The sequence below is a fragment of the Rhopilema esculentum genome, unplaced genomic scaffold (genome assembly GCF_057945365.1).
Source record: "Rhopilema esculentum isolate cy_ngs unplaced genomic scaffold, ASM5794536v1 HiC_scaffold_35, whole genome shotgun sequence".
Lineage (NCBI taxonomy): Eukaryota > Metazoa > Cnidaria > Scyphozoa > Rhizostomeae > Rhizostomatidae > Rhopilema > Rhopilema esculentum.
In genome coordinates this window covers 195,044-216,177 of record NW_028300846.1, presented here as the reverse complement: position 1 = coordinate 216,177, position 21,134 = coordinate 195,044, and the positions used below count along the sequence as shown (strand labels likewise).

The window sequence follows — 21,134 nt, the reverse complement described above, 5'->3', positions numbered from 1 at the left end:
ACTAGTTATTTATCTCATGATTGCGCAGGCCAGGGAGGGTTTCTGGACGAAGATGAAAATGACGACGTAGCTGATGTTTCGGACGAAGAACTTGCTGGGGATGACGATGCTGCAAACAGCAAGAGCAAGAGCAGGCAAATGCAGGTATGTTGGGAAATTTTGAACCTGTATGTGAATTCTCAAAATTCAAGAAAGATTTACTCAAATTATTTTTTGAATGCAATTAATCATTGATAGTTTGTTCGGCAAAGCACAGTACGCCTTACAGAACGCAAATAACCTCAAGAAAGCTTCGAGTCGTGCACACATTCTAGTTTTATTCGCAGTGTAGCCTGTACTTTGAACCCTTTTTCTAATACTGATTTGTATGGCAAGTTCACAATTCAAAACATGATCAGATTAATTCTATGGAGCAGTAAATCAACATTGTAGGCCAGCTTGTTCTAGGCCATTGAATAAGACGTAAAAAATCAAACAGAAAAAGTAAATATTGCAAAGTTTCTAATATAAATCTCTATCCTTGATCATTTATCTAGAATTTTATCTGTGCCTACAGCTGTATTGAAGATAAACTAAGTAATTTTTTTTGTTATATATCATTATCAATTTAGATTAGACGTGCCTTGTATGCGTTAAAAAAGACTGTGCTAGTTTCTTTATGTGTCGAAGCCTCATATGAAAAAAATTTTTATTGATACTCTTTGATTCGTTCAGTTTTCGTCATATGATGAACCAGATGAGGAAGAGAAATTGAATCAGAGTGGATGTAAGTTGCATTGTTTTTAAAATTTCCAGCAGTACAGGATAAATTTACCCTCTTTTTATTTGCTTAAGAAAAAAATTAAGTGACAATGTTTATGTCTGACTTTGAATTCAAGTATGTAAAACTATGGAAATGATAACAGCTGACCAATCTTCTAACTTTTCATTGGGACAAAGTGTTCTGGAGCCTCTTAAGGGGACAGAAATCAAAGGAAACAAAGACTGGAAATCACAGGACTTTCCATAAAGCTGAGCTTTACGTAATGTTTGACAGTAAAAAGGGACATAGGGTATTCAGAAGAGTTGAAAAGAGGGTTGTCAAACGTTGAAGAGAGGAGATAAGAATTGAGCTGACACCCTCCGGAGCAGGCCTTACCATAATACTTTTAGCAGGGGAGCAGTAAGCAGCTCTCCTAGTAATATTGAGGTGAGCTCTTTATAGATAAAAAAAATAGAAACAATGGAAAATAATTTGATTTCAAAGAGAACAATCAGCTTTTTAGAAAAATTAAAGAGAGAATTCAGTAGCTTCCCCCAACATTTAAAGAGAGCTTGTAGGGAAGCAAGAGTATGGCTCGCATCAAATGGCAAGGCCTACTCCGGAGAGGGGTTTCTGATATCAGTGCTATATTTTAATGTTGTATGACATGCAGTTTAATGGGTATATAATAAGAGACGATTTCCTTGTTTGAGTACCTAGAGAGGGAAAGATAAGGCTAGTTCAATAGCACACTGCATAGTATCGTTTACCGTTTACGTGAAATGCAACTGCTTATATCTCAGATAATTTTAAGTTTCTTCCATTTCGTTTTATAGCTGATTCTGAAGATGAAAGCTCAAGAAAACGTTCCCCCAACGCTGCTGGTGGTCTGTAAAACTTTACTGTGTTAAATTTACTAATTTGTTATTGAATAAAAGGCAAATATGAATATTGTATTATAAAGCTTGCCTAGGCTTTCTGTAAAGACTTTTGTTTTATGATTGTTGGTGCCCCAGAGACGAAAGGGACCTTGTTATGTTTGTAGTCAAGGGTTATTTCAACAGAAGTCTCGTCCATTGTCTGTTTCAATTTCGTAGAACAGTTTGCATGTAAGCATTGATGTCGGCAGAAAACTTTGGAACCTTTGACTTGAATTCGAAATTCTAACTTAAAAATTCCCAATATCAGTCGTAGAAGCTGATCTATTTCATACATTTTCAACATATTTTAGGTATTAAGTTTATTCTTTCAATTTTGTTCTTGTTTCGTCATCAGTTGTTACAGATGATGCAGAAGTACTGGAAAATGAGGCCGGTGCTTTGGAAAACGAGGCAGCTGGTGAAACGGAAAAGGAAAAAAGATTGACGGTAAATAAAGAGTCGATAATTTTGGCTTCGATTTTCTTTTCAAAACATTCTCTTACAATATTTATCGAATTCTAAGTAGGTACATTCTGCATTTCTTGATTATTCTACTTTTCAAGCTGGGATGTTATTGTTTTCTTTCGAGAGCTTTTCAATAAAACTAGCAGGATGTGGCTCTTCTCTTTGTGAGACCATTTTGAGTGTTTTACCTTTGGGTAGATGTTTTAATCACTTCATCACAAGAATTGTGATTTACGAATATATATATACACTGTTGATCTTGTAGCTTGCTTGAGATTTTTAGGAAAACTTAAAAACGTTGGCTATGACTGTTTTCAACGCGTATGCGAATAAAATCTTATTCGCAGTAGATTTATTTTTATGACTTTTCTAGTCCTTTGCTGCGGCGGCACTCCATAGTAGAATACTTAAATGTCTGCTCTTTCTAATTTATGTTGTATTCTATATGGTGGAAGGAATGGGCTGCATCTGGATTTATTGGCCGCGAAATGTTTGCTTTTTGGAATTGATACCCATAGCTGTGGGATCTGCAAGGTTACGATGACCCTGAAAAGTGTCTCTTTTTCTCAAAATATCACCACAAGCCTAATGTTTTATTGAATCAAATTTTGATAATTGTGTTATTAAGATTTTCAAATTTAGAACCCAGTGTCCTCAGTGACGGGTTGCCTGAGAAGGCTGATGGTTGAACAAATTTCTTGAGATGGCCAAAATTTGAAGTTTTCGACAGAATTGTAACAGTGAATAAAAGAAAGTAAACTGCAAAATACGATTAGGGAAGGAAACTGCCCTATCCTCCACCTTAATAAAGGTTTTCAATGAAAGAAGTTTCTATTGCTTATCTTGAGTCGCCTTCAAATTCCACCTTGATAGGTTACTCTAAACATGGTTTTTGAGAAGCGCTTTCTATGCTTCATAACCACGTTAACATAGACAACATTACTCCTGTTATGTTGCTAAGATTTCTACACCTACTAAGAAGTGTTGCTTTAATTCAATTCTACCCCCAAAGGGTGTTGAAATCTCTTGCAAATTTCTATCATTTATGTTGAATATCCTACTATTCTTACGTTTTTAAACTTGTATTACAGAAACACAAATTTTTGCTTATTGACTATTCAACTTGTATGTTTTTGTACATCGCAGTAGCCAACATTAAATCTTTCACTCTGCAATTGTAGAGCGTTTTGAGCCTGGATACTGTCCTGGATTACAGCTATGATGAAAAGAAAAACTTGTGGTGTGACGTCACTGTTAAGGTAGCGAGATTCAAAAACAATTTAATACCTCTCACGTTAATGTTATCATTTAAATAGTTTTAGAAATTGTGTCCATAGCTTTTGTTTTACAAATTATGACTTTAAAATTTAATTGATAGCTAGTGCTTCAATCTATTTCTTGTTTCAGTTTCCAGTAACAGGAACTAAGGTCATGTTGCTTTCATTGATCGAAGCTCTTGCAGAAAAGGTATGACCACAATTTTTCACCAGCTTCCTAGGATAACATTTATTTCAAAAGAGTATGAGGAACCTTTACACAATAGTGCCCAGATTCTTAGAAATCACTGTTCACAATCCTGTGACACCTTCAGAATGTCCTTTTGGTGCTTTCATTCCTTTTACGTATTTTCGTTGCTAGGCCCCAGTCTTATATGCTTTCAACTATTTATGCTTCAACTATATATCAACTATGCAATTGCACTTTAGAACATATTCGTCAAAATTTATAAGCACGCATTACTGCATTGAACGTCGTACAGTAGTGTCGCAAAGTAATTCATTTGCCAGTACTGGCCAACCACCTGTGTTGGCTGCACATTTGATTAATTCTATAGGCACGTCTCTAAGTCTTGAATTTTTCCTTTACTTGAAAAGGTCCCAGTTAAAACTCTTTAAATTCTTGTGTTAGCTGAGTTATGCTTTTTTCTCGACTAGCTTTGAATAGATTTTCATACAGATAGTTCATGTTCTGGCCTTATTTGTATGACGAGACTGGAATGGCTGCTCAATGGGATATTTAACCCTAATTTGATGGTCTTGGGGGAACTTGTTTTTTTTAAAAATTGCAACAAAGATATCTTGTTTCTTTCTTGAAAGGAGACACAAAAGTGATACCATGAAACCTTCGCTTAACGAATAAGGATCCAAAACAACATAACAACAAAACAACAAAGCAAAAACTGAGTATGGTATAACACCTAGATTCGAATTCAAAAAGGTCAAATTTGCGGGAAATGAAACTCGTAAGGACTACTTTTAATCCTGGTCGGTCGTCAGGACGTTTGACCTGATGGAAGTGGAACTAAAGTCTGTTGTGAGTTTAACCAGGCTCTATTCAGTCAATTGACCCTGCGTATGGGGATGTATCATGTTTTTTGAAGTTCGTTAAATTTTCCCACAAACAGTATAAGTTTCGAATACATTTTCCTTTTTCAATGTCAAGTTGATTATAGGTGTTTGGCTCAATGTGACTGAACCGTGGAAACTTTTGTCGCCGCTGCGACTATCCAATTGAAACCAGAAGTCCTAAATAATGATCCGAATATCTTTTTGTGACACACTGATTCAGTTTGCTGCCAAAGATCTCGTGTCATTCATTGCAACTGATATATAGTTACTCGAAGGCAACTATAAAAGTAATCTGTTGCCTAAAATGGGACAAATGTGGAAGGGAATTAAAGCTCTTTAAAACTCTCTCATTGTGCCGGCCTGCTTTTTTGTCTGTCAGTGCATCGCCATGATTGGCAACCATGAACCAGCTCGATACTGAAGCAGAAGAGGACTGCTTTTCTGTTAAGCTTCCCAATCGTTCTAAAAAACACTGTCCAGCCCCTAACTTCACATAATCCCCCTGCTTTAAAAGACAACGTAAGAGCACTTCCACCTTTGGGGTTATCTTTAATTTGTTTAAATATTTTCCCCTTGCTCTTAAGTAGGGACCAAGAAAGTCTTGTTTCCCTTAACAATAACTGATCAGTCTTGCTGTCGATAAGAAATCTCAAGAAGGACACCACTTGATACGGGTTATTCTTAAATCAATGCTAAGTTTTGTTGAAATACTTTGTTACCGATTATCCGCTTATCCGTGATTATCCGTGAACCTCGTTACAGGCTGTTGTTAATGAAGCTATTGGTATCAAACGAGCATTTTTGTCGGAAAGCATCGCCAAAGGAGAGGAGGGAAAACACCGTATGAAAACAGAAGGAGTCAACATTTTGGTAAGTGTAATGCCAATTGAAAAATGGCTCTGAGAAAATTAAACATTTTAAAAAATACTAAAACTTTTCGTCTGACACTTTTCCGAGTATAAAACGTCAGAACATTGATCAGAATTTTATACCCTGAAGAGTGTCAGACGAGAAGCTTTAGTATTTTTCAAAATGTTTACTTTTTTCCAAGTCATTTTTGTACCACAGAAAGATGGTTTGCTAATACCAATTAATGTATAGTAAATGCTATTTCACTTGTTATGTATCATTTTTTCGATGCCACTTTATGCATTAGCATAATAAGTCATTGTTTCACTGTTTGTAGGAATTATGGCATTACCCTGAGATATTGCAACTGTCCAGTTTATATTCAAATGATATACATGCTGTTGCAAGGACTTATGGGATTGAAGCTGCTAGACAGGTCATTATCAAGGTGAGATGTTGATAAGAAATTCATCGCTGTTTAGGGCCTGCTTGTTTTGTAAATCATTTAAGGCTCGTTCAAAACGTCGAACTTCTCATCTGCCGAACTAAATTCAATTTGGTGCAGCACCTGGACTTGTTAAGCGTGACTCCCGTTTTAAACGTCGAACTTAATTGTGCCGCTCACCTGGCTTAAGTCTATGAATGTTTTTGCATTAAGTATTTCGGGTTTGATTACGGACATGCAAGATGGCTCGAAAACATGCGTTTCGCATTTGTTAAAAGATTGCTGATAAAATCCAGAAGAAAGATGAGATTGGCAGAGGTAAGATTGAAGATTGCAGTGAAGCAAAGATGAAGGAGATTTCAAGTGGTGCTACTTGCTGTCTTCTTGTTGACAGCTTCGAGCAAACTGACAGGACCCCAACAAGGAATGAGGGCTAACAGGACATGCAGAAGACTTCAACGCAACCAGGGTTGTTGGAATATCGTCTGGAACACGATACTTAAAAGCAAGAGAGCAATCACAACAAACCGCATATGAAGACTCGATGTTGGCTTTGTTCTTTCTAGGTTGATTCGCGCCGAAATCCAATTATGGGCATGCACTATCCGCCAAAGAAGGGAATTGTGAGATAGAAAATAAATTATGCATTGAGTTCGGTACATGAAAAGCTCGACGTTTGAAACCCAGCCGCTCTTTGCTTGCGTAGCTCGCCAATATCTGCCGATCCAAATTTTTCTGCCGCAGTTAATTAAATCTGCCATACCTAATTGATTCAAACGTCGCACTTCTCATGTACTTGATTCTCGATTTGAGTTTGGCATATGAGAAGCTCAACGTTTGAAACGGGCCCTAAAACTTCTCTTTGAAGGTAGTATCTTTTTCCCGCTGCATTTTGGGATTACTGAAGTTATGACGTCACAAAAGAATTCAAAAATTTCAGCATTGCTCGCATAAACTGACAGAGCATTATGAGATACAACCTTATCTGCCAAATCAGTTGGATATGTTACGAAAATCGCTGTTATATAGTCTTGGTTCATAACTATATGCCAAGCTAAAATAACAGTTTCTATATGCCAAGCTAAAATAAAATCCTTTAGCTACCTCTAAACTTTCAATACCATATCTATTCCAATTTTAAATTCTGGATTTTTCATATTTGGAGTATTTCATTATGTTTTTCAGGTTTTTTTGTCAAAAATTAAATATTCCAAAAATATATTTTGGATGGCGTCACATTTTGGTTCTCTGTTCCAGTCTTTGGTACTTTATGCCAGTTGTAGAATTCCTTTTGCAATCTTTTGTATAAAGTTGTCATTTCGACACGTAATTCCTACCATCCTATTATGATGAAATTAAACTTTCTGAATCTAATATAGCAATGAAGCATTTCTTTGCAGTAGAATAATATTGATGAACTAAAAATGTATGATAATGCTTGCTTTATAATACACCAAATTAATGCATGCTTTGAATACAGATTATTACAGTTATCTTTAGTTATGAGAAACAACTATTCTTAAAAGAATTGCAAAAGATCTGTTTTGTAAAGCAATAGCTGTTTTGTAAACCTTAATAGCTTTTGTAAATAGCTGTTTCACGTCTTTGCCGATTAATCAGAGATTTGATGCTTGAAATTTCAATACTTTTTTTAAATATTCAAATATTTGGAAATCTTTTTGTTTCTTATTGATTGATCCGTATAAATACACAGATTTTTAAGGTTGCGTTAGCGAGACATTTCTTAGTTAATCCTTTAAAGTAACTTAAATTGTGTTTGAGAGTTACTTGCTCCTACCTGGATTGTTCTAAAAGTTTTAAAATTGAAATAAATTTGAAACCCTAGATGAACAGAAGCATGATTAGCAGATTTTGAAAGATTTGTAAAGTCATATTGTCAGATTGTTTAATTTTTCTTTCCATTTTCCCTTCAGGAAATCACAAATGTTTTCAGAGTCTATGGCATTCAGATAGACCCGCGCCATCTTTCTTTGGTGGCTGATTACATGACGTTTGAAGGCAGCTATAAACCTTTCAACAGACAAGGCATCGAGAGCAATCCATTCCCTCTACAAAAAATGACGTTCGAAACAACCACACATTTTCTGCGCGAGGCTTCTGCGTTTGGGCGCGTGGACACTCTTGATTCTCCTTCCTCCAGGCTTGTTGTAGGGCGTGTTGTAAAGTCGGGTACCGGGATTTTCGACTTAAGACAGCCTCTTAAATGGTAATAAGACATGCGAAATATAGTTGATTCGAGATAGTTTTAACGAAACTACGACGAGACGAGTTAATTTTGTGTATTTCTCTGAAGTCCTTGAATTGCGAGTGTTGCAGTGGCTCAGTGGTGCTATAGTGCGAAGATAGCAATGGCCTTTCTTTAAACTTAAACCATTGCGCATTTCTCTTTATCACTGATCTCTTCATTTATGCCTTATTACGCAAAAGATCTATGAACTGTCGTAATAAGGACCTTCTTATACTGAGAACAAATTACTATATAAACTTAAATAATCCAAAGCTTGCTGTTAAGATCAGTGCGAGGGCTTCTTTAGCTCAGGATGTGATTTCTCATATGCAAACGCGATTACATAAATCAATACTTGATTCTATTCATGTAAGTTTAACTCAATTCGTGTTAAATCAGTGTCAAACATCAACATACAACACAACTGTATGAGACGTTCATAAAACCCCATCCTTGCAAATGTCAGACTCTGCAGTTGCTCAAGGGACAAGATCAGAATGTTTAGGTTCAGCCCCGGAACGGTACGATTTTATATGCCCATGTCTATTTTGTAGTTCCGTGGCTTGAAATTGAAGCCCCGAAAAGGTAAAGCCGTCCTTTTCAACCGGTTTTCCTTCATCTCAAAGACCACTGAGGTTTTCCGCCACTCCCTTCCGAACCGAAGCTACTTTTTATTTATACTGCTCCCTTGATTGATAATCGTCTGGTTGCGATATATACTATACAACCATTTCAAATATAGAAAAATTTGTTTGATAAAGCATTTTGCCATAACAAGTCGTATATCTTCTATCTCCCTTAGAAACCGTGTTGTCAAAATGAGTATTACATGTACACGAGAAAATTTTTAGTTTGTCAGGATATCTTTTCTGAGGCATCGAGTTTACATTGACTTGTTTTCAGAAAATATCGCAAGGATATTGGCTACCGATTGTTTGCTTTCAGCAATGTTTCTTTGAATTTTTCAGCTGTATGCAGCTGATTTACGCGACCATATTTGGTTTTTTCCTATCTAGAAAGGAGTTCGCTGACTGCACCTTTGATTGTATAAAATCATAGATAGGGTACAATTCTAAATGCTTTTAGGCACTATAATTTGCTCACGATCTTCGGGTACGCTTACGCGTTTTGAAGAGAATCACTCGTTTAAAGAGAGGGTCTCCTATCGGATTGGTGCCCTCTGAATTTTCACTGAAAATTGTGCTCAGATGTTTAAAGAATTTGTTGAGTTACCATGGGAACAATTTTTGTCGACCCTGAGCTAAATGCTATAAAATGTAAGCACTTCCCTACAATTTAATATTAGTACTGGAGACCCGAAATTTCTGTTTTTAATATGCGGTCGAAGGCCTAAATGTTTTAACTTTTGTGTCCAGAATTTGAAATGTGCATGCTATAAAATTTGCAACCAGTCACACTGATTCATGTTTAGAGCTATTCCCTGTTATCAAGAATCGAGATTCCAACGCGAAATTGCTGTTCAGTGAGAAATGCATTTGTTCTCCTTTCTTCCATCTCTGCCCTACCTTTATTGCTTGTCGCAAAATAGCCAGCTTCCTTGACTCCTAGCTCCGCAAAACGAGCTGGATTTGCGCAAAGACGCTTGGGTTTATAATTTCAACGTCCTCGTCTCTTTGAAAATTATTCTACTTGAAATTGAATTAATTAGTGTGTGCATAATTATCATCATGAATACCAAACTGTGTTGATATACATCTCACATTTAATGTAATACAACATTAATGTATATCTCATTAATCTATATCAACATTAATCTCATTTAATTTATAATATTTCTTAGGTCTTGCTGTAATACGTCAGTAACATTGTTTTAGCAACCCCTCTTATTAGTTCAAACGGAGATCCCGTTTCCGCACAATCTTTGCTCTCAATCAGCCCCTCACTGAACAGTCTCCTGATGACCTAGAATTTTGCTTGCTTGTTAGAGCAATATCCAACCATAATTCCTCTCGATGATAAGCCTTATCCGTTAGCATACAGGTAAAGTACCGACAGTCTATTGGAACTTGCTATTAGCGGCGAATATCGTTGCTAAGATATTTTGTGACGTCGAAATACTTTAGCAGGTCCAAAAACCCTTGCTTGCAGAATTGGAAACTGTTCTTGAAGGAATTATTCTGTAAGTTTGTGTCAGAAATGTTTTGTTTTATGTATAAAAGTTGTGAGCGAGTGAAAGCAAGGACAGTCCTCGAATCTCGATCGAACAGGTAATTCTAAATATCACTCAATAATTGCGAATATTTGTTAAGGATTATTTCGAAATTTCAGTTTTCCCTAGGATTTCGATGTAAGTCTGTCATTACATTTATTTACAAATATTTTGTATATTCACAAATTTCTATTTTAGTTACATTTTTGTATAATTGTAAGTTTTCTTTCTCGCTTCTTTCGCGGCTTTCAGCACACACGTAGCTGGTTTGTAGATAGTGAAAGAATTTTCTGCAAACAGTTATTTTCCCCGCCAGGTTTATCATTGGGTGTTATTGAATTACAGCAGTGTATCTGTAAGTTATCGTTAAGTTTCTTGTCGTTTAGCATATCAATGATTTCTTACAATTTGGTTATTCTGGAGGCAAATTACAAGCAAGTTGCCGACATAAAATGTTCTTGAGATTTTGTTTTTTAAAGGTTGCCCTTCATCAAGAGATGGAACGTGGATTTTGACGCGATTCTTTCCTCACCTTACACCCAGTTCGCAGCAACCCGCTGCTTGAGATGCACAAAAATCAGTACAAAATCAAAATCAACTGTTTGATGTGGCACAGCCATCCACCAACCCAAAAAGGAAAATTTACATCGAAGGATCCCTACCAAAGTTGACAACCGAAATTATATTCCTCCTAAGAATTTTATTATTTCTCTTTAAAAGACGCGATTAGAAAATGAAAATGAGCTATGTATTGCCCAGATAATTTCATGCAGAAATGGTTAAAGTCCACTGTGATTAAGAGTACCACTTGAAGTGTTCATTTTAACTGCAAAAGCATTCATAACTGCAAAAGCAGCTGGGAGTTCTCGTACTTTGAAAAATGATTGATCTTGAAAACAGACTTAGAAAATAATTAAAGCTCCTGAACTCGCGCAGTTACTGCTGAAGTTTGCTAAAGATCGTATTTTTTTACTGTTTATTTCTGACTGTGTCTAACGCTTCAAGATGAGACGATTTTCACTTTTTATAGTCTGAAGCAAAATTTGAAACAAAAAATCATTTAATCGTCACCGTATTCTGTTAACTATGGAATCACTGTAAGCAAATTATGTTCTGCTCGTAAAACATATTGCCAGATCAAACTTTTGCGCTTGATATTGAGATGTAGTTATAATCGCAATTCGCAAGATATTTTGGTTGAATACTACGATTAAAGTTCTGCCAGCTGCAGCAAGGAACATTTTTCAGAAATTTTTATCACCTAATTTTCTAACTGCCAGAAGCCAATATACAATACTTCAAATAAACCATTAATAAAACATATGTTGATAGTTACTGCATTTTCTGTTGATGTCTCTAAGATGCTATGACAGATTAGGACTGTCATCCATATTACCCGAGTACTAGGAAAGATTGGTAACAAAACTGTTTTTTATATTAGTAATAAACACTTATTTTTTAACCAAAAGACAGATGATGTTAAAAGATACTGTTATAAGTGACATATAACATATATGATATTCTGTGTTGAACTTTTAAGTAGCTAATTGCAGTTTATGTCTGCTTAGTTCGATGCCAAAGGTTCCGCGATCAAAAGGGGCCCCTGAATTAAATATGTTCATATTCTAAGAATAGCTTAAGTTCATCAAATTTTCAAAAGCCTTAACAGTTGTCCCCCACCCTCCCCTCCTCTAGCCAGCAAAAAAGTTATCTTGTTTACATCTTGCTATTGTGTTTGACTTGCTCTACACCTTTCTTGCTGCAAGTAAATAGGGACACTGTCCCAAGTTTTTTTTATTAGAGCCCTAATCACCTCCGTTAGGCCGATTGTGAAATTAGTTTGTAAAAGGTGCGACATCGATGAAGTGTTCCTTAAAGAGCTAGCCTGTGTTCACGACCTCTAACCTCAATGAAGAGGAGTCTGGAGCACAGACGAGAAAAAGTAAGATAAGCGGTTTAGAAATAACAAACCGTTGAGGCATGCCCTTTATGCAAAGTTTAAATGTGATCACATGAAAGTTTCACGTTTATTGTGGAACTTTGAATTGACAGCCAAACCTGTCTCAACCTTTTCGTCAAGTGATCACATACATTTTGTTCTCGTGACCTGAATACTGCGCCGCTATTGGATAATTTATATTGAGATTTTCTTGCCTATTGCAAATGCACGCTGATATGCTTGCACTTTCCTTTTGATTAATAACAATCAACCTAATAAATATCTTAAATTGTAGATGGCTAACGTTGTAAGTCTAATGATTTAACAAACTCACTCTGTTTCAGTGAATGTTAAAAGGCACTGATCAAATAATACCTTAGAAGCAGACCACAGAGCCTCATTAGCAAACACATCACAGTGCACTTGGATTATGTGCAGCTTAATCCTCCTGGAAACATGGCTTCTTAAGTAAACGATCGTGTGAATGAATTCAGCTCTGTTGTTATGACTACCAAGCTGCGTGTGATGTACACTTTGATTACATACTACAATGCAAGTCTGGTCGCCAGAGAAAACTTCTGTGAATTAATTTCTAGTTTGTTTTGCCAGTGCTCCTGTAAAATTATTCATGGTGTTTTCAATGCTGTATCTTCGACTCCTTGATCGACATCAGCCAACCAGTTCCTGAATTCCAAGGTCCAAGAAGCAAAACAAAGATTCGGCAACCAATCTCGTGTTTAACATTTAAGACATTTTTTCAATCGTCAATGGAGATTTCTCAGCTTTATAAAACTTCAGGCTGTGAATTTATACTTAGTCAATTCTTGACGATGCGACATTCAATCGATTTTTCTGCAAGCTAGAAAACAGAAAGTGTTATGGACCGCCTGCCCAAATCAGCGAGTAAGTCTAGTATAGAAAATGATGTGAGCGAGTTGGATGAAGACGACGTTGCTCCAATGCATCTATCAACAGATATCGCGTTACACGAATGTGCCAAAAATGGCAGTTACAACGAAATGAAAGCACTTTTATCAAACAAAGAACTTAATGTAAACGTGATTCCAGAGAAGGAGGCAGCATCTCAAGGGTGAGTTGAACAATCTACAGTCAATTTGAGTTCGTGATATTTTAATCATTTCAATGACACCAAGTTAGAACAAATATGCTTACTCTAGGACTCACATCTTTTAACAACCCTATATAAAGAAAACGTCGATACAATCTGTTATATTTCTATATTGCATAATAAACCTATGGCTGTCATGTTTCTTCCGGTTTATGCACCTTTGTCTAATTAAAATACGATGACTCAGCTTCACAAAGTCTCTCAAATTTTTCCAAAGCGGAAAGACTCGCTGGCTATTTAGGTGGTGGGAAGAAAGAAAAGGTAAAGGCTACCCCGGTGTGTCCAATCTCATTTGGAGGTTTACCCAAGCTCACCCAGAGAACCTCTGAGAAAGGGGTGGCCTTCTTCTCAAACCTAGGACTGTGACACTTAGAAAAAGGGTTGGTTACCTTTTGGCTCAATACAACATTTGGAAGAAAAGACTTCTGTATGTATAAGGTCATTTGCAACTTATACTAGAAGTATTGGCAGTTTTCTTTCACAATGTGTTCCTTTTTACACTTATCACCATTCTAGACAAACCTATAAACCTATCAAAATAAGAATCATATAACTTGAACTTCAGCCTTTTACAATAAGTGCAGCTTTAGCCAAAATAGTTTCACAGAAACATAGTGTAGCAAAGCAGGAACTCCTGTTTACTTTGTCTATTTGAACAAGTTTTATTGTTTTTATTATTTAGTATTATATCTCAGTGAAAAGGGTATAAAAAGTTCACACATAAGTCAGAGGAACGGGGCTATCTTAGGATCTTTTAGATGAGCTTGGGTACACCTTTTAGTGGCGGGACCACGGGAGGAATGGGGGGGGGGGGGGCTAGTCTAGTCCCAACCATTTTTTCAGAAAGTTGGTCCTTGAGATTTTTGCAAATCTGACGAGAAAACTTCGGGTAGGGGTTTATGTACGTTCTCTAGATCGTCACATTTAAATGACATTTCTTGGAAGACAAGAGGTATTTCCTCCGGAAGAAAATGTTTCAAACAGGGAAAGAAAGGCGTGGTCCAAAGGGCGTGATCTCTGTCATACCTTTTGTCCCCCCACTTATCCCAGGCTGGAGCCGCCACTGCCATTGAATGAGAGTGGACACGCTGGAAAGGCTACCATATAATCAGCTGTCGCATTACCTCGACATCGCAACGCGGTCTTTGATGACGTCATGATAAATAATTGATAACAATTAACAGCGCAAAAAGAGAGTTGAAAGCCTTGCATTTGAAAAGATTATTATCTAAAACACAGCCTTCCATTTATATGATGATAATTCAATTTTATGTCTAATGTAAGATTTTTTCCACCCCTAGTTTCAAATCACATCGAATTAAGCGGTTCCTTCGTTGAAAACAAGGGTTCCTTAAAATAGCTTGCTTAGAGAAGGATGTAACGCGGTCTGAACACTTAACACATAATAGCTGATTTCAGGTCAGCCTTTGATCCGCAGCTTCAACGGTTGTGAATGCAGGGGAAATGTATTTGGACAAACTCCCATAAAATCGTAGCACAGTCAAACTTGCATTAATCGAACACGCGTAAGTCTGAATTGCATAAGTCGGACGTTTCATACCTCTGAGGAAAATGCGTGGTCCCAGTCCATTCGGTATAGATGATATCAATTTTCATTGCGTTAGTCGGATTGTTTTTTAAGTCCCGTATTAAAATAGCATCACATATGTCGGGCTTTTACTGTAAGACAAGGTATTGCTACATATTTTAATGTCAGTGGTCGTCTTGAGAAACAGATCTGTCACTTTTTTCGAACAGCACAGTCATTAATGGTATTATTAGCGCTATTGACGTGATGGCATATTTGTTCTCTCTATCCTTAATTCTTTGCTCTTTGGTGCTTGATGCAGCTTTTCAATGTGAGATTTCAGCTTTCGCTCTGTGGTGATTCATTTCAGTTTTTCATTCGTGTTGCCGTACTCCGCATAAGTCGGACCATGTTGTCTGGTCTGAAAAATCCGTCTTTTGCGACTTTAGCTATAGGAAGAATGGAAGATCATCGTTCACAAAATGCTGCTTGCTTTGCTGATTGTAGAGAGATGGTAATCACCGTTATGTTGAAACTGTTATGATTATGCTAACAGTAACTGATTCGATTTTTATTATCCAATTCAGTGTTGTTTTTTGCAACTCTTGTTATTGAATGAGCTTGACACGAGTTTGGCTTTCCCTGCAGTCTGAGTGCCTTGCATTTGGCCGTAAGACACAACCATATGAATTGTGTAAAGCTGCTTCTTGCACGTGGGGCTGATGTAAACATAGAAGACAACTTTGGATTCAAGCCTGTACATGATGCGTGTCTCCAAGGAAACTTGGAGGTATTGCAGCTACTGTTGCATCACGGAGCGACTGCAGACGGTATTCCAAAAGATGGTCTTGGTCACCTAACACCGATGCTGTATGCAGCGCGTCATAATCACATCGACTGTCTGAAGCGACTTTCAAAGAAATTTGGTTTAGATGATGCGATGCTCTGGGATACGGCATCGAAGAGAGGAAATGCTAAAGTATTGCAATACTTATCAGCAACAGGTGAGTGATATCGCAGGACAGGATAGTGTGACATGGTCGACGGCCAGGCCTTTAATTAATATTCAATGACGTCAGTTAGGCCTTAAACTGTTATTAGATATAGAAGAAGTATCTGATATGTAGACGTTACCAATTATGAATGGTCTTCAAAAACGTATTCTCATGTTGTTTCCAAAGGTGCCGTATTAAAACGTTAGGAGGGGGGCTCTACTATCGTCAACTACTATAAGTTATAGCCAAGACCACACCATTAGACTGATGGGATTTTTCTCATTCACTAAACATCTACAGCATTATATAAAGGGTTGCCAGCACAGAATCCGTCTATCTAAATATGTGCTCGCTTGTTGAGAGGGAACTGAGCCCCCAAAAATCTTCCTGGATTTATACAAGGGAATTTAGCCCCTGATTCCTTTCCGTGGCGCTCCTGGCTACTTTTTGTACTTTCTTGTATTTGTAAGAGCCATAAATCTGTCATGTCATTCGGGGTGGGGGGCAACAGAGCAAAATAATTGAAGTGTGCAGTGGGTAATGGCACCACCAACCAATTTATGATAGGTGTTATGGACACAGTTGAGGGGCAAATGACTCAAAAAACAATAATTTATATTTTTAATTACTAGTACTTTTTCAGCTCTTAGTTATTTACAAATATTCCTTAGTACTTTTAATGACTTTATAATTGGATTGATAACACTTTTTCATTAATTAGGATCAACTTTATAAATAATCGAGATATAGAACGCCAGTTCTATTCAATTGTGCAGTCAAAACTCGCATGAAGTGTGCTATGCATCAATCAGGTCTTGAGCAGTTTCCGGCTTTGCTGTCTCTGTTTATAATTTATTATTTTATAAGAATATTGTTTATAAGAATTTTCAGGATCAGAATCATCCAGTTCTAAAGAATATCACGAGAATATTGCTCAGCTACAAATCGCCTTTTTCTGTCATATTTTTTACATGTTTTGCAATTTTCAAAATCGCAATACTGACATTTCTTTCCTTTTTAAAACTCGTGTTTTCTATTCGCGAGCGAGCGATTTTCTCTTGAAATCATATCAGATTTGAAAATATAAGATTATATTTAGAAAATATCCAATTTTAAGAACATGGAGACTAGACAGAATCTATAGCATTCTTACATAAAGAGTCTAGTCATTTCCTCTCTTTATGCAACGGCACTTCTTGATTGACATTTTACTTTTATGCAACTTAATTTTCTTTCTTACTCTCTTTATCTTTTAGCCTTCTTTTCTAGCTTCAATAGAAATAAAAACACTTTAATCTTGTTTTTCTTACCGCTATGCTTTTTTCATGGCACTAAATATACAGTTAGAATTAAGTAAATTAAATTACGACCATCAACAATGGGCGACGTGTGCTTGGGCGACGTTTGATTGTGTGGCTGAAGTTTTTTGCAATAACACAGACAAACTTCGTTTAGATCTGACCCATGGATTTCATTTCTTTAAAAGAAAATGACAATAATTTCTTAGATAAAATTGCCTTGCTCCAGATTTTCTGGACAAAAAAAAACCCGCCCATAAAAAACCATTGATGGTGTCGGCAGCTACAATGACGATCGCGACGACGAAGAGGACAGAGACGAAGGCGAAAACAAAAAATAGACTAGGTAGAAACGGACAACAAAGAAAAAGACGAGGACTTTATTAGTATTGAGACGAGGAGGAATGCAATGATGAGAACAAGAGCGAGGACTCAGACGAGGACGAAGACAAAGATGAAGATGAAAAAGAAGACAAAGACGAATACAAAGACGAAGACGAAGGCGAAGATGAGGACGAAGACGAAGACGAAGATGAAAAAGAAGACGAATGCAAAGACGAAGACGAAGACGAGGGTGAAGATGAGGACGAAGACGAAGACGAAGACGACGACGAGGACGAGGACGAGGACGAGGACGAGGACGAGGACGAGGACGAGGACGAGGACGAGGATGAGGATGAGGATGAGGACGAGAACAAAAAAGGCCGAAGACGAAAGTAAGTGGCTAAGGCCGGGAACGAAGGAAAATGGAGATGAAGACAAGGGTGAAAATGAATGAAAGCTGATTTAAATTCTGTATGAATATGTAACTATTAGATAAGTATGGACAGCTTGCACTGAAAATTTGCTCTTCCAGTTTTGTGAACTTCTTGCGTTTGTTAGGCAATAGATGCTTTGAAAAATGCTGATCAAGTAACATTCTATCAGGGTTAATTTCACGAGGGACGTTGTAGATCTTGACCTCACTAAGAATATTTATTTTTAGCTGATTTGTATTATTCTCATTTGGGTGTCAAAGAGTGTAGTCATTGCCTCTCTCTGTAAAATCCCGTTTAAACAGGTGGATCTGGTCCAGATCGGATCCGTCTACGTTATTTGTCGAAAGTGAGACAGAATATTTTTCAATTCAAGGTAGTTTGAATATGTACTTCGTGGCTTTTTGGCGCCAGAAAACCGAAAATCAAGTTGACAGACTACCATGTTGAAGAATTATTACGAAACTTTGACGATATGTCGTCGTACTTTGTCCTCATATTTTCCCAATCCTATCCACCTGCAAGCTTTGCAGTTTGTAGTCCAATACTACTTTTAAAAGTAGCGCAGTTTCATCTTCAGTCCATGAAAATTGACCCTTTTTAGCGTTACCTCCCTCTATGTTCAGGTTGAACTGTGTTTTGATCACGCACGAAGTTCTGAAAACGTCATATGGGCGCCAATTTTCGAAAAGCGCATGCGCGTAACCAATTGAATTCATCTGGATCCGTTCCCGTGTAAACGTAAATGGTTCTGGATCGGATCCCGTGTAAACGCATTGCCTTTTCAGGGATCGGATCCAAAATTATCCGGATACTTGTGGATCCAATCTAGTCCAGGTCTCGTGTAAACGGGGTCTTTAATCTCGAGTGTAAATTATATATTTGCTACTCAGAAACATGGTTTATTTTATACAAAATGTTACACTTTCACAATGTTACACTTTTGCATAGGGTACCAAAACGCATATTACACCGGCACATGAATAGAGCAGTTTGCACTCAATCACTCACTACATCACCATCAAATTCAAATAAACATGGAATTATTATTAGATCTTTTATTAGAGCCTTTTGCATTGTTTTATGCCCCAAGTTTCACTATGCTGTTTGGGAATAGATTATATGACGCGATCTTGAGATTTTCGTATTTGAACTGGCCACAAACACTTTTCCGTGGCTGAAGTAGAAATGTCAGAATTTTCTTAATCTATTTTTTTAACCAGTAGATTTTGGCTTAAAACTCGCGTACTGGCACCAAACCCCTGAAATGTAATCAAAGTAACTGGTATCAAAGTGAACAAGGTCCTCTGTAGGTGAAGAGAACGACAGAACAAAACTCGATGTCAAAGCAATGTTAGAGAAACCTTTGGTCTGTAATCAGATATCGTTATTGTCACAGCAACAACAAATGTATTAAACAAAAAATTAATTTGTAATTACTGCTTAACTTCTTGCAGTCAGGAACCAAAGAAATCCCAGTATAAGAGTTCTTTAAAATCTCCTAAAGCCAAGAATGCGTTCCTTTAGATACCAATCTATACCGTTCCTTTGGATCTATTTTCATGATGTTACAGCATCAAGATTCCTCCAAACTTTATAGTACATTTAAGCTGTTTACAATCACCTCGTCCAGCTCGGGGGCTGCCCATATGTGTTTATGATAGGGTTGCTCAGGTTACTTTTTGGGCTTAGAATTTGAGCAAAAGTTTTTTTGGGGTCAGTTACATGTTACCATTACATTTCTGGATTTATGAAATTCTGACTTGTTCTTTGGGTCTCGAACATAAGAAAAGTTTAATGAAATAGAAGAAAGACAATTGCAAACGCTCTTTTGCAGGGAGTAGAAAAATTATAATTTTGAGCCAATTCTTACGCTAAAAATTGTTGGGTTGATGGTTTGGTCCCTTGCCTTAGCACGCCTATCCGTACTGTTTAGTTGAGTACTGTTTAGCTGCTTGTAGTTCTTCTGTGCAGCAGGTCAGAGTAGAAAATAACTTCAATTCTTGATAATAAAGATCCAATTAGAGATTTGAAGTTGCTGTATTCTGTACATTGTTTTTATCCAGATATTCCAGCTGATATGCTTCCTTCTTGGATTCATAATTCTGCTGTTGGCGGACAAACTGAATTTCTTAGTCGCATTTTACAGACAACAGGTTTTGAACTGACAGAAGAAATGGCCACTATTGCTTTACTAACAGCTGCACAGCATGGCCACACCCACTTTCTAGGAGCATTAATTGATTATGGGGTAAACCCAAACATATGCGGCAAGAACAATGTAACTGCATTGCACAACGCAGCAAGGTATGGACAAGTCGAAAGCATAGTTGAACTCATACAAAGCGGTGCAAATACTGAGTCTCTCACGGATGAGCGATGGACTCCTTTGCATGTTGCTGTGAGGCAGTGCCAAGAGGATGCAGTCACGACACTTATTGAAATGGGCGCCTGCATCGATTCAAAGGGAGGTAATATCGACAACGTTTAAATATACTAGCTTGCGTGCCGTACAATGTAATAGCAAATGGCTAGGAATTTGGGTAAAATTTTACTAAGAATAAATTATAGATTATTAACTAAGAGTTGCTATTTCTCAGTTATGATTTCTTTTAAAAAATAGCCGTCAATGGTGTGCTATTAGTTTTCTAGTCGAGTAAAGGTATGAATTTTCTCCCCAAAAATGTCAATCTATAGAAAAAAGCAAATAAAACTTTTCAGCATTCCTTCTTACGCTCATTCTAGTGACATCTACTGCCAGACAGAAAAACTGAGGAGAGCTTCTGAAATTATAATGTCTTTTTGGTTTCTGGATAATTCATAGATGAAACGCACTCTTGAAACATTTTCAAGAACTACGCAAAAACTTTCAAAAACCCACTTTAATCGAAAGTAAAGCTACAAAAGAAATCAAATAAAATTCGATTAAAGTTATTAAGGCTAATTCTTAATGTTACAAAGTTTCATAATCTTCTTGCCTGATAGAGATTGTCCTGGCAGGCTTTGACGTTATTATTATTGGACATTTTATTTATGCATGTAAACTATTAAAAAGATTCCCTTAAGTCCCTAGTAATTTAGCACAAGTTTACCTCATGATTCCCCACTAAAAGGTGCTCTTTGGCTTGCATAGCATCCCTACCAGTAGAAATTCCTTAAATGTCTTTGTTACTCACCAACTGTTCAATAGGCCCACATCGGCTAATAACATAAGTTATACATAGCCTGTACAAAATGAAATATATATATACATACAAATATACATACCTACATACTGTTTTAGCAAAATTCCCTGACTTCTAC

General features: G+C 36.9%; 1 protein-coding gene across 2 annotated transcripts in view; it reads left to right on the top strand.

Annotated features, from left to right (window-relative positions):
- The window catches only part of LOC135684293 (DNA-directed RNA polymerase I subunit RPA1), a 38,662-nt gene extending 25,655 nt beyond the window's left edge, over positions 1–13,007 (top strand). The window contains exons 31-40 of one of the 2 annotated variants that reach the window (XR_016145252.1): positions 29–144; positions 715–766; positions 1,579–1,629; positions 2,018–2,109; positions 3,309–3,386; positions 3,535–3,594; positions 5,238–5,345; positions 5,662–5,772; positions 7,704–10,245; positions 12,471–13,007. Coding sequence is in view for 1 of the 2 variants with exons in the window: in XM_065199795.2 (XP_065055867.2) it covers positions 29–144; positions 715–766; positions 1,579–1,629; positions 2,018–2,109; positions 3,309–3,386; positions 3,535–3,594; positions 5,238–5,345; positions 5,662–5,772; positions 7,704–8,000 (965 nt within the window). In the remaining variant the exon portion in view is untranslated. Of the gene's footprint in view, positions 1–28; positions 145–714; positions 767–1,578; positions 1,630–2,017; positions 2,110–3,308; positions 3,387–3,534; positions 3,595–5,237; positions 5,346–5,661; positions 5,773–7,703; positions 10,753–12,470 lie in introns of those variants that run through there. The other variant, XM_065199795.2, reaches the window with a different exon arrangement.
- Positions 13,008–21,134: the final 8,127 nt, after the last annotated feature.